General features: G+C 39.6%; 1 protein-coding gene across 1 annotated transcript in view; it reads right to left on the reverse strand.

The window, feature by feature from the left end:
* myo16 (myosin XVI) overlaps positions 1-18,319 on the reverse strand; it is a 61,741-nt gene extending 43,422 nt beyond the window's left edge. The window contains exons 1-7 of the mRNA XM_033986740.2: positions 18,203-18,319; positions 14,927-15,196; positions 8,075-8,145; positions 7,154-7,297; positions 2,919-3,027; positions 1,194-1,318; positions 895-1,020 (exon numbers count right to left, since the gene is read on the reverse strand). Of these exons, the coding sequence (XP_033842631.1) occupies positions 895-1,020; positions 1,194-1,318; positions 2,919-3,027; positions 7,154-7,297; positions 8,075-8,145; positions 14,927-15,196; positions 18,203-18,230 (873 nt within the window). The 5' untranslated portion in view covers positions 18,231-18,319. The remainder of the gene's footprint in view (positions 1-894; positions 1,021-1,193; positions 1,319-2,918; positions 3,028-7,153; positions 7,298-8,074; positions 8,146-14,926; positions 15,197-18,202) is intronic.
* Between the last annotated feature and the right edge of the window lie 1,513 nt (positions 18,320-19,832).

Raw genomic sequence — 19,832 nt, forward strand, 5'->3', positions numbered from 1 at the left:
TTTCAGTAATCTGATAATCACATAATGGTCAGATATACTCAGTGTCGAGAAGTAACCGAAAACATGTGCCAAAAATACAGTTACTCTTTCATTTGGTGGTTTTCAGAGTACAGTTACTTTTCTAATATCAAAGGAATTCATGGTGGCATTTCAATGTGCAATTTTGGTTTTGAATTGCACAGTATAAGTGAGAAAAAAGAAAATACAGCTCTTGCAGGGTGTGTATGTGTGATTTTTCGTCTCTAATTAGACATAAATTAATGCATAATAAACAGAGCATCAAAAATCAAGCAGTTTGTAATTAAATGTCATGTTTTTACACTATAATATTATGTAACTTGATGTAAAAGTATTTTAAGTATTCAGAATACAGTACTCCGATTGGCCCATGTAACAGAACATTTTAATTTGGGTATTCAGTATTCTGTAAGTACATTTTCAAAGTATTCTTCCCATCACTGGATATACGGTACATGTAAACACAGCTAATGTTATCATAAAAAATAATTAAATACTAAAAACTGTACAAAAATGAGAATTGTGGAACAAATAATACACAATATGTTTGGTAAATAATGCAAGTATGGCAAAGTTAGCACATCAACTAAAAGATTTGATATTTTTTAAGTTAAGATTTTCTCTCTTCAGACCAACTGTAAATCAATATTTTCCTCCAGAAGAAACTTTTCAACTGCTAATATAAAATTCTGTGGCAAAGGTGAAGCTAATTTGGAGCCACAGCTTGACTTATTCTAATCAATACTTCCAAAAGATCAGTTTTATCACAATCTCTGCAGAATCCCTCAAGTCTTTGCATCAATAAAGTCCACAAGTTTTCTATTTGAATGATTCTAAATTAATAAACTGCTTCATTACAGTAAACATTTGTGTTACCTGTCCATATTTAGCGGCTAAGTGGAGAGGGGTCCAACCGTGGCTGTCTGCAGAGTGGACTTCAGCACCATTTTCCAACAACACTGCAACCACTTCTCTGTAACCACTGGCACATGCTATATGGAGCTGAAGGGAAAACAGGGGACATTTTGATATACTTAATCATATGATAGTTTATTATATTCACTTATTGCAAAGTTTCCAATGCAAATAACAATACCTAGTCCTTATCAATTGGCCAGAGATTCAATTTGATGTAAAACCATATAATAATAAGATATGTTGTATGAATAACGTACCAGAGTGACCCCATCGTCATTGGACTGGTTGAGGCCTCCTCCTGTAGCAACAAGCTGCCTGACATCTGACAACATGGTGGAAGCTCTCTGCGTTTTCATAGTGTGTATAGACGACATGTCCACACCTACAGAATAAAGAGTTACTCACAGCATAGGGATATTATAAGCACTGTGAAGTACCGTGCATAAATAAGACACCAAAATGTCAAAGGGATTCAACCACTGAGTATAAATCAGTATAAATCAGAGTTACATGTAAATGATTTGACTTGGTATGTAGGCCTGTCACAATAATTACTATATCTACTTATCATTCAGCATGCGACAGATAATTTGTGGGGGTAAATATTTATCATGGGGACTTTTTCTTTGTACTAAAATAAGATCTGAGTTGTAGAGAGTTGAATAAAAAACCTCTATGACTGATTATAGATAGACTTACACCTTAAGTACTATCTGCTATTTATTATTTTCAGTTTGTGTGTGTTTTCTTTTAACCATATTACACATTTAAAAAGTTTTTTGGGGATAATTACTACTTTAGGGTTGGTGTTGTGTCAGTGGCATAATGTAGTTTCAATATTATCATTTATCGTCTATATTTTCTTTAGCAATAAATCGTGCTTCAAAATGTGTTATCGTGATAGGCCTACAAGTATGCTATACATCAAGTGTGAATCATTGATCACATAAACTCATGTTTGACGTTGATGGGACAGATAGAATGAGTTTGGACTCTGACATACAGTACATGTTGATATACATTTCGTCTCCTCTAAGTCAAACACTTACAGAGAGGACATGGTTTGACAGTAACAAAGCCCCCAAACAGGGTTGGCCTCATTTCTCAGATGTAGAGGCTCTTAGACAGTCTGTCTTCTTCATCCTGCCACACCAATCTGATGGAGTCAGGGAGCACGCAGCCAAGTTACTATAGCAACAGAAGGCTGATATGTGTGCGTAAGTTTGAGAGCTTGGTGAAGATTCTCCAAACGTGAAGGGGCAAAAGGTGGACAGGACTGGGACCACCACGGGGACTTCATAGTGTTCTGTGTGTGATTTGCAGAGTGGTCTTGGCGTTGATGAGCTGCCTGTCTGCAGAGGCCAGTACGAGCTCAATGACATAGAGATGAAGGAAAGCTCTCCATCGCGGCCCGTGTGCTCAGAGCTTTGTCAGCACTCATCCATTTTCTACTGTCATCATGACCACACATATGTCCCACATGAATTCACATCTGACAGTGTCTTTTCCAGTGGGAAGGGAGCTGTGTGTATGTCTAGAAGCATCATTATGCCTGTGGGTGTGCATAATCTTTACCAACGCCAAAAGGCAAATCTCTCTTTCTGTCGCTCTCAAAGCTCCTATCCTAGTTTTCGGGAAAAAAATAAAAAATTCCAGTTCATTCTTTGTTTATACTTTGTTAAAGCTACTGAAGCTTAGACTCACTTTGCCTCACCTATAATGGGTATTTCATCACTAATTATGCGAATGGTTAAAAAAAGGTCCTTGCTGTAATTTCTACTCTGTAAAAACATCTAGTGGAAGTACGGGGAAACTGATTTATTAGTTTCATTTAGCTCGTACGTTTGACAGAGTTTAATGGTCTTTCCTAAAATTTGAGAGAAACACATTCAATATCACATAGCTAAGTCTCTAAATAATTGATATTCTGCTGGAAAATCGAAATGAGGTGTTTGTGAGCTTGTTTCTTTTCATAGTTTTACCATTTTCTTCCAGGTATTTGCTGAGGATGTAGTTGGTCTCGGAGCCCTCGGAGGTGTAGTCCAGAGGAATGTTGCCGCTCACATCCTGCAGCAGCACATTGACGCCGGCCTGGGAGACACACAGCCCGAGCAAACAAAGAGAGTTTTAGCAGCGGTCATTCATCAGAGCAGAATCAATGATAAAGTGGCTCCAATTATCTCACAATCCCAGAGGCTGATACCGGGCAAAACCGTAGAGACTTTACCAAAAGATGAGGTGAATTAAAGAAGTCATTATGTGTGAGCCTGAGGGGGCGGGGCAGGGGGTGGGCCTTGCTGTTACCTGGGACCAGAGGGTTAGCATGCGTGTGACAGAAGATGAATGTGTGTTTATTTAACTATGCTCTGGTGCTTTGTGGGAACAGATAAGACTGGACAGCCCCCTCCAGCTGCTTAATGACAAAGCAGAGGTTGGTTACATTTTGGTTATGACTGATGACTCCTCTTTCAAAAAACTCCTACCATATTTATTCAACACAGAAACACGCAAAGGCCAGAACAGTATTTATGTGGTCACAGTAGGTGCATGAAAAACGCAACTGTGAGAGACGCTAACTACTATGCCAATGTGCTACCCAAAAATAAAACAAAAATAAAGGCTTCAAGAAGTAGTTTCTTCACCATTCCACTTGTCTCGATAAGCGAAGGACAGCGGACATGTTCAAAATTAAACTGCGGCTCCTTTTGACAATAATGGTTCTCTGGTGGTTTTAAGCTTTATAAGTCTTTAAATCACTTTCAGTTGTTCACCTCAACCATAAAGACTCGAGGGGTGTAAAGATAGTCGATGGACTTGGTGAGATAGTAGGGGCCTCTCTTTGTGAATATTCCAAACAAATATTTATAGCTAATAGATTTCTAATGACTGTTTAGCACATGGCAAAGAGATTTATGACCTGGTCCTTAGGCAGACGGAGTTGGAGACAGAAGGTGAAGGCGTAGACCAAGGTGGGGGTGCAAATACAATGGAAACATGCGAGCGGTTAAAGTCAGCGGTTCATTGCACCAGATCAGCAGGTCTACAAGGACATCAATGTGCTTGTGCTTACATGTGGAAAGTGTGTTGGTTTCTTTTTCAATAAATTCATAATTAAATCGTGTTGTCTTGTCTTACATTGTCGTAGAATAAGTCAGTAGAGGTTTTGATTATTCTCGGTGGACTTGGCTAATGGGTGCATTTTTTCCTAGAGAGTAGAGGTTAGTTAAGGGTTAACAAAGAGAATTAATTAACGTTATCACAATCAACGGCAGCAGATTATTCATGGAAACAGGAAAGCTTTTCATAACGAGAGCAGAGGCTGAGAAACAGCTTATAAGATGATGAATGAGTCAACCCTGTAATTATGCATCATCACATCCACGCACACGGCCACACACACGCACGCACGCACCCCCACACACATACACACACACATCCCCACACACACACAAACAAACATACAAATTCTAATGCACAATTCAGACTGCAGCACAGAGCATGAGATTTCTGTGAGGCTACAGAAGGGCAAACTGCAATGAAAAGAACTAGCTACTTTTGTTTTGCATGATTTTTTATTATTTTTAGTTTAATTTGATTTCTGTGCAGAACATCACCTACGTTCATGATTGTACTTATCATTTTTTTTTTTGCGTAATTGAGCTGCGGTACTACAACTATACAAATAGCATGTACCATTTTGCTAAGAGTCTGTCTGTTGCAAATCAGAGAATAATAATTTGTGCCATTACTACAAACCTCAAATTATTCATAGGCCTCCTATTGTGTGAATGTGACAAACATAAACAGTGTGATGTTGGAGGCGCCTGCACAATTGTCCAAGGATTCATACACACTGACCTCTGACCCTGACTTGCTCCCCCTGACACATGATGAATCCGCCCCAAATGTCCCATAGAAGGAAATCACTTTAGTCCAGTTTACTGGAGTTCATAATGGCAGCTGTGTCTCTGAATCGATAAGTACTAGTAGATCTGTGCTAAAAGCTGTCCCTGGGGAAGGTCCTGTGGAGACTAGTGCTCAAAAACACAGTGGGTATGGACAAATTAAAAGTGGTCTCGGGAACAATAGAACTGTTGGATTGACTGAAATGGAAAAACGGAGGTGAATTTTGTATTTCACACATGATTTGGTAGTTATTATAGCGTTCAAAGGTCTAGACTGTATTAACTCTTGTAAACTGTGTGGACTACCAAACAATGTGGGTTTAGGAGGAAGTTAAATTGATATATTGTTGGAGACCAAAAGTATTCTTATAATACTTACTACAAACTTAATGCTACAAACTTGCCAAAAATAATTAAATAAAAAGCTCAAAGGGAATACTGCCTCCAAACTAGAAGTGCTTTGATCTGTTTTTACTTTTTCTAGAGACGTCCAATCCAAATCCTCTGCAGAAAAGTGGTTAATCGTGTAGGGTTAAGTTGAGCACAGCTACAAGTTTGTAGTTAATCTCCTGACTTCTCTGAAGACTTGAATTTCAAAAGTTTCCAAATCATACACACATATACACAGAGCCGGAAAGTAGGTCACTGCACTTATGACTGAAATGATCCCACTTTGTTCCAACTGTAACTGAAAAAAAGCAGTGACATGGATCACACACCTCTATTCCCAAAGCGCAGGTCTAAGTAAATAAATGTATTTGTATTTGTTGTATTTTATTTTCTGAATCTGAAAATGATGTTAATGTGAATAAAAAGTCCTTCACATTAATTTGGTCTACTCACAATTATTATTATTATTATTAGTATTTATTATATTGTAACCTGAATAATCACCGATATTGACCAAAATAATGCACCAATATTGACCAAAATAATGCACCAATATTGACCAAAATAATGCAATAATAAATTGTTGGGTAGCTGTTTAATAATTATAAAATGATCCTTTAAAAAAAAAAAAAAAAAAAAAAAAAAAAGCCATTAAAGGGCCTAGGCAGCAAATGTGTAGCAACTGTATAGAAATATGTTTAAAATGACTTATGAATCCCACATGGGCGCACAGAGCCTCTGTTCTGGTGTTTGGAGCCAGCAGATAAGAGCATTAACATTAGTGCCAATCCTGACTTGACAATGCTCTTATATTCTCATCCAAGCCCATCCTCCCCTAACCCATATAAGACAAGTCTGCTAACATCTTTGTCAGCAAATCGCACCTTACGTCTGAGTGCCAACTGCAGGGAGGAAATTAAGGACACTACCACAATAGACACACAGCAGAACAGAGGAACAGTAATACAATAGCACAGGCTGCATTAACAATTTGTGTCAATCAGAGATAATGCAGCCAGTCCAGAGACCAATCATTTCTCCCCATTAAAATGGTAAACTACCATATTCAGGAAAAGATTTATAGCAGTAATGATAAGGAAGCCACTCGAGAACAGAGCACGGAAGAACCAGGAGACTGGGCTGAGAGATATGACTGTCACACTGAATATGTCTAAATTATAGAAAAGTGATAATGTTTCTCAACAGGAGCTTAGCACACCATGCAAAAGAGACGCACTTGGAACTGCTATGGCAACAGAGAGAACTCAAGTGTGAAACGAGGACTACGGGAACAACAACAAAGGATTTTTATAAACAAACACGGTGAAACAGCCCTGTAAACAGTAAACAACCACAGTAAACAAACATACTGACTGTATCCATGAATTCAAATTATAATTAGGCTGCTACGCTGACGAAAAGGGTTTTGACCAAACAGCTGAAGAAAATGCTTTGTAGACCTCCACAAAGGCATTGGTTCACTCTTACATGCCATTTCTAGATCTAAACTAAGCTCAAAAACCCAAAAACATTTCATACTGTTTAACATTACTTTTAGTGACAAAAATGTCTGGTACAAAAAACATGAAATAAATTTTACAAATAGTATGCAACTGATTAACACCACATCGCAAAAACACATTTACAATCTCTACTTGGCTCTACTTCAAACATATTTTACAGTTCGCCAATCACTCAGGACCCAATCAAACTCAGCATATCTTCAGCTAAAACTCCCCGGGTCCAATCAGCATCTGACGAGCCCTTCCCCGTCTGATGAAAGACTGGTGTTCCAACCCTTTCAGCTGCCCGTGTGCCCCTTCTGGACCCTATCATGGCTGCAACACTCAAGTCTGCCTATTGCCATACTGTTTACTGTCTGTCTGTGTAGTTAGTGTGTATTGTTTTATGTCAGTTCTCACCAGGAGCAGCAGCAGCACCACATCAGCATGGTCACACACACAGGCCACATGCAGAGCGGTCCACTGGTCCTCGTCCTGCAGGTTCACGTTCAGTCCACATTCAATCAAGAGCTCAGCCGCAAACACGTTGTCATGGCGAGCACACTGCAAGCGAGCAGACACTTTTCAATGATCAATCAGTGTATAATAAGACATATTTTATTGCATTTGCATTGGTATATTTGCATAAAATGAAGAATTAAGGGATAAGTAAGAAGTAATGTAGAATACCATTTAATAAATTCCCTTAAACAGGTTAGCCTACTTTGGTTTTGTGCCACTAAACTTTACTCTCAGTTACATCATAGCACACTTGTAGAAATGGGAAATTACTGTTATATGAAAAAAATATGGCAAATATGACAGTGGTTCCCAGTGGAGCTCATTATTGGCCCTTCTTTCAACCCAGACTATTTTATTGTGAGGCTATTTCACAAAGCAATAGTTAAAATATTTTTTGTTTTACAACCAAATATTGTTGTAAGTTTAAAGGTACACTATGCAACTTTTCCAGTGGAGAGTCAGCCACCTGCTTATCTCCATGGAGATATTATTGGTTTGCCTGGTATGTTTCACAGTAAGGCATTAAGCTTCTTCTATCTGCATGAAGACAAGCAGGCAATGCCACCAAGCCACATTACAGGTCAGATCTGTGGACTGTCTGCGCTTATAATAACACTGCATACTTTTCAAGATATTACTGAGCTATTCCCAGAGGCCTGGGAGCTTGAGGGTTCTGCACCTCTGAGTTATATATATATAAGGTGTCCCAAGGTCCTGTGGAGACTAGTGCTCAAAAACACATATATAAATAAATATATACAAATATATATGACCCATCCAACTTGTCAAATACAGGCCCACTGACTGAGCCTTTCTTACCAGGTGTAATAGTGATCCTCCAGACGCTGTTGATGTGTTGATGTCAGTTCCCTCCTTCAAAAGTCGCAGAACTGAAAAGGAACAGCATTTCTCAGTTATTAACCTTGAATAAGATAAACCTTACCTTGCAGACAGACCATTAAACAGCCACAGACCCAACCTTAGCAGACAGGCAGACTCCCTGATCCATGCCACTCAACATAAAACCCTATGAGAAGTGTCCTCTAGCTGCCTTTCACATGTCACTGAGGCGGGGCAGCAGTGGGTCACAAGTACTTACATACTTCAAGGTCTGGTGAGCATCACAACCCACTCACACTAGACAAGTAACACAAGCAATACAAGAAGACTGAGGAATACAGAAGTGGGCAGCTGAAGATAAAACAAGGTCATAGGGGTTCACACAGAGTAGGATGCAAACCAGCGCTGTTAAAAAAATCAATGCCCAGATACTAATCAACACTAAAACTAGTATTAAAAGTAGATACTCATTTGAAACAGTATCAGTATTAGAACAAATATGGACCTTTCCTAAATTGTTTTAGAATGGTCTTCATTTATAGCACGAGACCACAAGATAATATTAAAGACATTTATTTTGTGTTGAAAATTCGATTAATTTGTATAAAAAAGAGGTGGTGTTGAACTTTTTCCTGACATTTTAGTCTTGTGACAACTAATAAAGTTGTTCCAGGCACTAGCATAACCATAATATAATATAAATGTGTATATTTGGAGGCTGAACAAAAAGCGTTTGATTGCCAGATGGAGTTGGATGTTTCTGTGTATTCTGTTTGTTACATTGTTATTTTTCAATGCTCCAATTTCCAGTAAAAACTAATTTCTCTAAAGTCTGTCCTCCAGCTGAGGCAGTCCTGAACAAACCTAGGATGGGTCAAATGCAGAGGTCACATTTCTTTACAAGAACAAGGACATTTCACAAAAACTAGGAGATTGTTCTACCACAAAAAGTAAATGCTGTGCAACAGTAAGAGACAGATTACTATTTGTACACAAAGTATTAAACAGTAGAAGAGAGATACAGGCTAAAATCTGCCTGACCTTCCACTACAAATACAGCCGCCACTGTCAACACCTAAACCAACGCTGCAATCAGCAAAACCGGGAGCTCAGCAGACAGTCGTCATGGTAATTACCTTTGCGATAAGTCCGTGTAATGAACTCCGATGATGACCCCCAAGAGGTCATTTCACTTACAGGGCTGTTATCTCGACAGCGGCAGTAAATATGCATCGCTAACCTCACACACAGCTCACGTCTTTAAGCTACAAGACAGGGGCAAAAAACAATTCAAAACTGTGTCAGAGAGAATTTGTCTCACAGCGTTACAGACTTCAGAAGTGATAAAACGTGCAACATGGACTTTGCTATTTACATACAAGTACAATACACCTACTATAGCAGTGACAAAGATATTCTCTCTCACCTCCACCCACACTCCAGCATGTTCAGCGCATTATGATATGTTTATTTCCTCTGTTTTTAAAAGTTTATATGACTTTTACCTTCACATTGGCTTGTAAGGAATTTGCTTTTACAAGATAAGAAAACTAAAAGGGCATAAGTGAAAATGATTGTATGAAGCCAATAGAAGGGGTAAAGGTGGTCCATTGAGCCACAATACCTAAATATATTACTTAGGTTCACACTGGTTCTTGGAAGACACCAGAAAGCTGAATACTGTAATCGACCCATTAAAATGAACATACACATGGTAGAGCACAGTTGGTCAGACATCTGGACATGCCTCCTCAGCTCTCTGCAAGCTGTCCCGTTTGTAAGAGCCTGTCAGGGGTGGCCATTGACGGATTCTGTTACCCTCTCACTATACAAGAGAATGTGCCTAATGAGAGGTGAGAGGTCAAGACCCGTGTATTGACCCTAAGGCCATAATGAACACAAAACAAAGTGAACGTGTGGCAAAAAATCTTAACAAGGAATCAATACAAGTGTTGTACATGCATGCTCCGCCAAGACAAATAGTCGCATAAGGTCCATCCGGAGTCTGGGGCCATCTGTTCGTTCCATATGCAGCAGACATTAAATGCGTGAGTTCATTTAAAAATCATTGCTGAAATTGTACATTAAGCCAGCACAAAAACGCCATTTTTCGTTTGCATAGCTCTAGTTTAGAAGTGTTGCCTACCTGAAGTTCACTTTTTTAATCCATTAATATATGTTATATTAGAGTCTATTTTTAGTTTATTTTTAAGTCTATTTTTTTTAATTATTATAAGATATTTATGTATTATCTTGTTTTATTGCATGTACCATTTTCCTTCTGTTCTTTAACTGTGCAGTGCAATACTGGAATTTCCCCACTGTGGGACTAATAAAGGCATATCTTATCTTATCTTATTTTAATCATGATAACAACAGATACATAATAGGATGTGTTGTTATAATTTCAATAATAACTTCCATATTTAGCAACAACCATCACCGTCACCTTGGTCAATTTGTACTGACAGTGAAGATGTTTGAATTTTGAGCCGTTTTTTAATTCATGTGATAAAAATGTACAAAAAAACCTACATCTTGAAATCATTTATCAAGAGACTATTGCACTTCGACAGCAGCTATAATGAGACTTGTGACATATAGTTGAGTATAGGTATGAAACATGCTGAGAAAGCCTTGCATACAATCATCGGTCCATAATATTCTCCATGTGGGATCCATTAAGATGCACAGTGTATGCAAACAGACCCACTCATTCACTTCAGCCTACAGTCTGTATGTGAAGTGTGTTGTTGGCGGCTGTAGGGGGAGGCTATAGGAATGAGGCTGTCATTTTGTGGAAAAACTGCAAAACAGCTGTTGGAGACATATGTGGAGTTTCCATGGCAACAAGGTACTGGTAGATGAAAGAAAAAAGGTGTATATACTGGAGATGTGCAGGTGTAGAGGGCAACAGGAAGCACTGCTAATGTGGTCCTACAGTACATGTTATTACAAGATTGGGGCGATTTTGAAAACTCTCCAATGTTCTTTTCCTAATATGTTTTTGTACTTTCAGCTAAGTATCAATTAACAGTATTCCTACCATTGCACGATTGCACCTTGCTGGACCTCTACGTGTGCTCTAGATTTGATGCATGAGACACGATTACAATGCAGCTTCTGTATATGGCACACTACGACAAGACAAATCTTCCACTTTTCCAAAGCATCACCCTCTGACAGCCCAGTATGAGATTCTCGGCAGATCGCTCAGCCTGATGAATAGTTTGATCTCATTGGTTATCACACGCGCAACAGCAGAAGACGCGTTTCACACTACCTCTCCATGTTTCTACAATGAGCTTTGAAATTTTCTCATTGTTTCCATCATGATGAAAAATGACCATCGCACAGTTTACTCGCTGTTCCAAAATCCAAAAATCTCTTCTGTCAAATATAATTCATATGTAAGCTTTGGTGGGGCATCTTCTAACCTCATAGCAGGATGGTTGGACTGGACAATAAACAGTACAAGTAATATTAGGTCAAAATATCACAGCTGGAGATCTAATATGATTTCTTTCCAATTTAATAACATGCTTACAGGTTTCAGTATTACAGTATAGTAAAAAGACAAAAATTTGCTTGAATAATAATAAAAATGTCTTATTTGTCCCCAAAATGTACATATTTTGAGAGCCTCTATGTTCTATCTTGCTGTTTCTGTGTATTGCTGACATTTCACACATTGCTCCTGGAACATATTTGGAAAACTACCTTTATATTTCACACTGGCAGCAAATTCGTTATGTTATGTGTACTGTTGGAATAGCAAACACTGTAAAAAATGTGTGTTGCCACTATATATTAGATATGGGCTGTTATTTTTGTATTACCCTTTCTACCATTGACATATCATCACATAATATGAGTTATCTGAAGCATCAAAGTTGAATAACTGTATCTGTGAAGAGCTGAGGGGCTGAGCACTCCAAGGTCGTTCTGTAGAGTTACCACTTCTAAACAGAAAGTTTGATGTTTGTCAAATTAGCTCAGTAAAATCAATTTATGACTTGCTTTTTTCTGTTTCTCTTAGGACCTTGCCCTTCTGTCAAAAAGATGAATGTTTTCTGCAGTTAAAAGTTGATGTTCAGAACTTTCTATACCTCTCGGGTTTGTGTTGTGTTGAGTTGAGAGCACACTGATTGTATCATTAAAGGCACAGTGGAGCTGGAGTGACATGTTTCCTTTTTCACTCTGAGCTGGTGAATGAGCTCATTGATGGCTTGTCTAGGGGATTCTAGCAATAGCTTAACTTATCTGGGTCCACTACAATTAACCACAATTTTAACCACTAACAACAAATAGCAAAACGAGCTAAAAAGACCTTTACTAACCTTACAAATGCTCTTTAAGGATACACTGAGTGAGACCAAGAGGACCTCCAAAGTCTTATAAGATGCATCTGTGCTATAATCAATAATGCAAAGTAGCTTTTTAAATGGATTGTTTCCTAAAGCAGTTTTGACCAATGACATGTCACTTGAATGTGCTCAGCTGCGCCCAGAGGCAGTGCTCTAACAGGCCGTCAATCAAACGGACGACAAGGAAGCCCTAAGAGACTGTAAATACAACAAAAATGTTATTTGGTGAATTGTATCAGCCCCTGTTCTAGCATTTCACTACAATTTCACTACAAGACATGCGTATGGGCAAAATGTATGTTATGTTTTACAGTTTTTATGTGCAAATTGGTTAACATTAGGCTTGCCATGATAATTACTATATCGACTTATCCTTCAATATACGCTAGATGAACAGTATTTTTTCAGGCTGAATATTTATCACGTCTACCTTTTCGTAACACTAGTCGGGACATTTTTCTCCATTTTGTGTAATATAAGAACTTTATGATGACATTTGAGTCCAATAGTTAACTTACATGCATTACATTACATATACATTACAGATACTAGAACTAACTACTTAGTGTTTAATTGCACTATTTATATATTGCTGGCCACATTATGATTATCCTGTTTTAAGCTTAATCATGATATTTTCAGAATCTGTACATCGCACTTGGTCACAAAACGTGTTATCGTGACAGCCCTGGTTAACATTGCCCACACCGCGCAAACTAAAAAGCCGATGTCAGTAATGTACTCCATTTGGCACGAAGGCCTTATGCTCCACTGGTACAAAAGAGCACAGTGCGGGACCTAACCTGGACTCAACCATCAAGCCGCTAATATTGTTTGAAGGGCAACAGCTGCTACACTTCTACATTTCTCCTTTGAATCACTTGAAAGATGATTGCAAGAAATCCAATCTAACCAAATGTCAGAGTGCCAGAGAGTCACCAGGCTGGATACATCATGGATATGTATTGTAATTCTATGCATTTGTTACATTCTGGTTAACCTTTTGGATTTGTCTTTGCCTTTTTCTGATCCCTTTTGCATTGTTATATACTTTCCACACATCTTAACATATTTTGGCCAGTTAATCCAATAGGAGAAAATTGTTCCATCTGTAATATATGTGTGCAGCTGCTCTGATTAACTTGTGTCCTGTCAGCAGCACACACTCTTTCTCTGCCATATCTCAGAATCTCTCCTTCAGGCAGCTCACTAAAGACAAGCTTTAATTAAGATGGAACTGGGATTGTGCTGTCGGTCTCCACCAATCTGTTTGCATGTTAAGTGCTTGTTGCCTCCTTTTTGATTTCTTACTTCTGTTTCTATGGCTCATGTGTGCCTCTAATGTCTATAGCTTTCTCCAGGCATGTGATAAGTTTAAAGTGCAGTGACACACGTTCCTCAAAATTCATGTTGGGATGGGATATATATATATAACAGGTCAACACTTTTTTTGCATAAATGTTGCTATCCCCAACTAGTGCAGTTACAGTACTCTCTAACCATCATATTCTAGGCTGTGGTAATTACCGATATAATTTAGTCTGGCTCCTTTCCACTTGTGATAACACTAATGAACAACTAGCTCTTCCATTTTATATCTCATGCAGCCACTGCCAAGAATTTCCGCTACCTTTTTCAAGACCGGTAAGCTGACTACATTAGCAAAATCTTCCAGTAGGCAGTCTTGTGGCCACCTCCACCTTATGAATCCCCAGGCAATTACTACCATCAACGTGTTTACACTCTTTCACCTCCTGAAATACTCGAGAGTGAGATCCATAAATCATTTAACATCGGGGCTCCAGCAAAGGTTAGAGCCTACAGCTAATTCTAAGGTCAAAATATCAACTTTAACTACTATTTATTATTAACACAGAAATAGTTGGAACCGGGGTAACATTATAGAAAAATATGGAGGCTATAAATTATTGGCCATGTATAAGTAGCTTGGCAGTAATCCAATGACTTGCGGATATGGAAATGCATTCTACAGTCAAAACCAAGAAACCAAGGCAAAGGTTTGTATTTTGCTGTAACATTGTGCCAGCTGCTGTGCCAGTCCCCATCTGAACCCCTCTTATATTCAGGGAGCAGGGATTAGCACAGTGACCTGCAAAGACTCCTCACAGAACTGATACAGATCCACACAGACAGCTGGCCCCCTGACAGCCAAGTGTTTGGCATACACCAGAAGCACTGCTGTACTGTAGTTTGAATAGAGAGTGATGCCCTTCGAAAAGACCCGAGGGATTACACAGGAGTATGTAAATGGATTCAAGATTTGTGTGGCCGTTATACTTGACAGCCATTCAGACAGTTTGTTGTGTATTTTTTGCTTGCATATTTGGGGAAAAACAGGTTCCAATAAACTATCAATAAGAATAGTTAAATAAATAATCTCACCATATCACAAGATAAAGTTGTGTACTTTCTGCAGTCTATATTGCATTATGGTTTTACTCACCGTCTTTATCATCATGACGGATTATGGCATCTTGCAGGATGTCAGTGAGCCCAAAGCGAACGTGGTGTTTCTTCTTGTGGTTAGGTAATACCCGTGTCCTATTAGCCCCCTGCTGGCGCTGTAAGTTCTTCTCCCGTTCGTAGTAGGCTCTGATTTGGTCACAGCGCATCCGCCTGACCAGCCGCTGCCGCTGGCCTATTGGGAGCGACTCCAGTAGACACTGGTCGATCTCCATATTCTGCCGAAAGACGTTACATAGCTGAAAGCAACCTGGGAACAGGAGAAATACAAAAGGGAAAAAAGTTTCACTGAGAGGAATAATGCAACGTTGAATTACTGAATGTGATATTTATGGGCAAAGAGTGAGCAAAGTGCACAAAACGAGAAGGCTGACAAGGCCAAATATTATGATCACCTGTCTTATAAAATGACACATCTTTCCAGTAATTCAATTCAAGCCCTGCTCATTCGATATATACCGTATAATCAATATTGATAATAATTAATAATACAGATCACAGACCACAACTCACAGTCTTGGAGGCATTGTGAGCAAATCACACTTTCTTACTTCTAATGCCTCCTCTTGCTGCTGTCTAATGTAACACATAAACACACTGGAGCCCTTAGATTGTGTAGTCATAATGTTATGCCTGACCAGTCTTCTGAATATTGTAGTCTGTCTTTGTATTGATTTTGCTCCTCCTGTGATTTATTTACACAACTTGTGGACAGTGATGTGTTTATTTGTACTCAGAGGAGAGCTGAGAGGTACATGACAGCTTCTGTGTGTAGCCTCTGTTGGAGCAGAAGGCTGCAGCAGTTTTCTTTTACAATGCAAAATATTCGTCCCTCTCAGAGGATCTTAGCCAAATAGACTGGAAACAAAATACTTCATCTGTGACTCAGTGTATCTGCAGGTAAAGAGCAGTGATGGCTCTGCCATTAAGTTGATTTTTTTTTATCTTGAAAATCTGCACCTGGATTAACACTTATAAAAACAGTTATACTTTGGCATCTTGTCCATTCAACAAACCCTTTAGCTCTCCTTAAGATTTGCATTTGTCTTTATGACTCATCGATGTGCCTCTCCTGTTGCTAAATATCACACAACATGATGCCAAATCCCTATTTAGACTTTTGTGTTATCTAACCAGGACACCATTAAGCTGAAGCATTAAAATATGCTTTGAATAGTGTTATATCACACTGTGAATAATAATCATAGTGTTATGACAGGTGGAGTGATGATAAACACACTTGGCCACTTTAGAATGTATGTGGAAAGATTAATGGAGCCTCTTTATGTCTTTGCAACTTTGATGTAGAAGATATACATCTACAACCTGCACCATCTCACCCTTCTCCTCACACACACACACACACCATGCACACACACCCCCACACACACCCCCACACACACCCCCACACACCTCCACCATGTACACATACACACACACCCCCACACACACCCCCACACACACACACACACACCATACACTGCTCCTTGACAAAGCCCAGATGCCATCTGCTCTAACAGACCACAGAAAAGGCTCTCTTTGTGTTTGGGCATCTGATGAGAGGGTTACCACCATTGTGCTTCTCGGGACAGGTGCCTACTTCAACTGTATTCAGGGACTTGGCTGCAGGTTGGCAAAACACACAGACTCTAAAAGCAAATTGTGAACCACATCCAAATCCCAGCTCTAAATCAAAATTTTCAGACGACAAACTCTTTCCTCTATCCAACATAATGACGCACATGCTTTAAATGGTTATCTTTTGGTCTCCCAAAAGAAAACCCATTGAACAGTTATTGGGAGGATTTTACGCCAGATGCCCTTCAGACAAAACAGTACAGACATTGAGAGGGAGTTAAACTGGCTACCTACTGCACTGAAGGCAGAAAGTGAAGCTGTCATGATGTATAACTAAGCTCAAATACATCAAGAGCATCAGTTGAATAGCTAGGATGCCGTGGATGAGCAGTGAAACGTCTTCACTCCTGCAACAATTTGTCCAGTTGACAGATTTAAACTTCATCTTTTGCTATGGATCGACTGAGGGATTACACAGACATCTACACTGTTCTCATTACACAAACACATCAGGGAACAATGTTAGTAAAATGACCAAGATTTAACTAGCAAAAAATATAATTCATTTCTATATTATATTGTACAACAACACTGTCTTTTAATTACAGTTTCAACTTTGGTGATAACTAAGGCAAGGCAGTATCAGCTAGATGCACCACAGAACTGCAAACCTCAAGGCATTACCCCCATAACAGTGGTATATACAGTAATTGGCCACATGTGGAGGTAAATGTTAAAAGGCTTCCATGTAACAATGCAGAGTCCAGTTTCTTATAGAGTATACTGAACTTACGAAAGCAGGAAATGAATGAATGAATGAATGAATGAATGAATGAATGAATGAAGTAACTGGAAAAATCTTGATGCTTGAATATAACCCACACAGCTGAATGAATCATAAAGATGAGATGGGAGAGAGAGGTAGAAAGGCTGTAGCATTATCTCTTTGCCATTCCATTTCCAAAGCCATCAGCTATTGATTGAACATGGAACATTCCCAACTGGCTCCAGCTAATAACCCTGACAGCATTGCACCAGCTTGTAAATGAATGAAAAATCGTCCACAAGATCAAATAACAGAGCAGATATCAGTGTAGGAAGCAATATTAGACTTCATGTTTGTGGGGACGGTAGCTGCTCCAATATCCAAATACCTGAATGCCCTCTCTGGGTTATTGAGCCATTAATTTTCAAGCAGCACCACTTTCCCTCATTGTGACTCCTTGCACCAATTCCTCCTGTCACTCACTCTTCTCTCCGCCTGTCTGTCACCAGCACTCCTATTTAAATCACTATTTCCCTCCCTCTCCATCTGCCCGTTTTTCTCTCCAAAGGGACTTTTTCTTCATGTCAGTCTGTCAGTGGGTTGTTAATATGCCAGACTCTTGAGCATTTGTGCATTGTAATGTTTAATGTTATTTTTTCTCTATTTTAAATCTACTAGTATAAGCCACTACCTGCCGCATACACCGGTCAACTTCCCAACATCTGCAGCACTGAGCTCTCTGCAGCACACACCCACCACCACACATTGGAAGTTGCTGTCATAAATGTCACTGCAAGCTCCAACATGAGAATAGATTAAGCTACAACGAGCTGGACTAAAATGCATGGCTTTCAGAGCGATGTTGCACACAGAGTTAGGACTGCACATAGAGACATGCATTGGGTTACTCACAGCATTTGATGAAATGATAGTGAGACATTTTCAGAATCCGGTGAATGGAAAGGCGTGTGTGGGTCAGTCGGCCAGGAGACAGTGGCAGAGGAGGAGGAGGCAGCTACAGGTTTCACTTAAAACTAACGCGGACCTCGTAACCAAACCGAATGCATTATTAATCTGCTGGCTGCATGCGCTCCCGGGTCTGCATAATTCACCAGCCGTGGTAGTAGTAGCAGCAGAAGTAGCGGCTCCTATTGCAGCAGCACCGTTCGGCATCTATCTTTCTCACTACCTCTCACTCTCTCTCTTTGCCTCGGTCAAGCTGTCGGCGAGTTTGCAGCTGTCCCTAACTCTCCCGTCTTGCCTGCAGTTCGAAGAGGAGGAGAAGAAGAAGCCAAGTGGCGGCATCTACACAGCCATGACGGTCGCACGTGCACAGACCTGCGTCACTCATAGACAACCGGTAGCATCCCTCCTCCCCCGGATCACACACCCCCGATGATGCAATGGTCCTCCAGCTTCCACACGGCAAACATGTATGTGATGTATTCTGCACCTTTTGAGTGGAGCGGAGAGGGAGCCGGCGAGTAACGGTGTAGAATGACAGAATATTAAGGAAGGCTTGGTACAGCAGGGGGAGCAAGAGGAGAAAAATTGAACTGTAAGCTAAAGTGTAAAGGATTGCAAGAGGAAGAGAGAGAGAGGGATAGTGGAGAGCTGCTGCACTGCGGTACATTTTGGTACATGACACATACAGTTTCCATCAAGTCTTTTATATGGGTCAAAACATTGAGACGAGGGTTTAGCATGTGTTCAAAGCTTGTCACCGGGCAGTTTACGTATCTAAAAATCTAGTGAGGTGAGGTAATGCAGACTCACTAGGTCTGTAGGGGAAAACGCTTAAAGGGTGGATGCCTCGGATGCTTTGCCTAAGTGGGTGCGGATTACATTATAGAAAGGCTGATAAATGCATAGGATATGAAAATAGCATAATGGAAAAAAGAGAAGATACAGCCAGATAAGTAGATGCACCCTTGTGATGCATGTGTGACTAAAGCTCTAACGTGACACAGAATTCTGAATGTGTGCCACTGCCTTAAAGCCATCCAGGACAAAGATTGCTGCATTTTCCCTCTTGCACAGTCAAATAAGGGCATTCGGAGATGGGGTGGGGAGCTAAGGGACAATTGAGGACTATTTAGTACACAGGACAGATGAGGACAAGGGAATAAACCGCAGTTACGGTAAAAGCAAACAAGTGCAGCTGTAGATCAATGTATGCCAGACTGGAGTATATCTTGACTTATGAAATTAGGTCATTGACTTATATGAAATCTGCCAGAGCAAATATAGAAAAGTCTACCTGGGGAAAAGATAGGATGGGATTTGTATGCATGCTGCGAGTAGGAACTACAATGAATCTTAAATAAGTCTCATCTACAACTCAACTCGAATATACTAAACCATTTTCCACACCCAGGAAAATTAGATTTCAAGTAGCACCTTTAAAGGCTAAAAATGAGTAATCCATGTCTAAAGCAAAAGGATGAACAGGGAATTAATGTCAAAAGTGAATATGTATGTATGTATTCTGAAGGAAATTAAACCATGGCTAGGCAACATTAGAGAGAAAATACAAATATTT

The sequence above is a fragment of the Periophthalmus magnuspinnatus genome, chromosome 21 (genome assembly GCF_009829125.3).
Source record: "Periophthalmus magnuspinnatus isolate fPerMag1 chromosome 21, fPerMag1.2.pri, whole genome shotgun sequence".
In the NCBI taxonomy this organism is placed as follows: domain Eukaryota; kingdom Metazoa; phylum Chordata; class Actinopteri; order Gobiiformes; family Gobiidae; genus Periophthalmus; species Periophthalmus magnuspinnatus.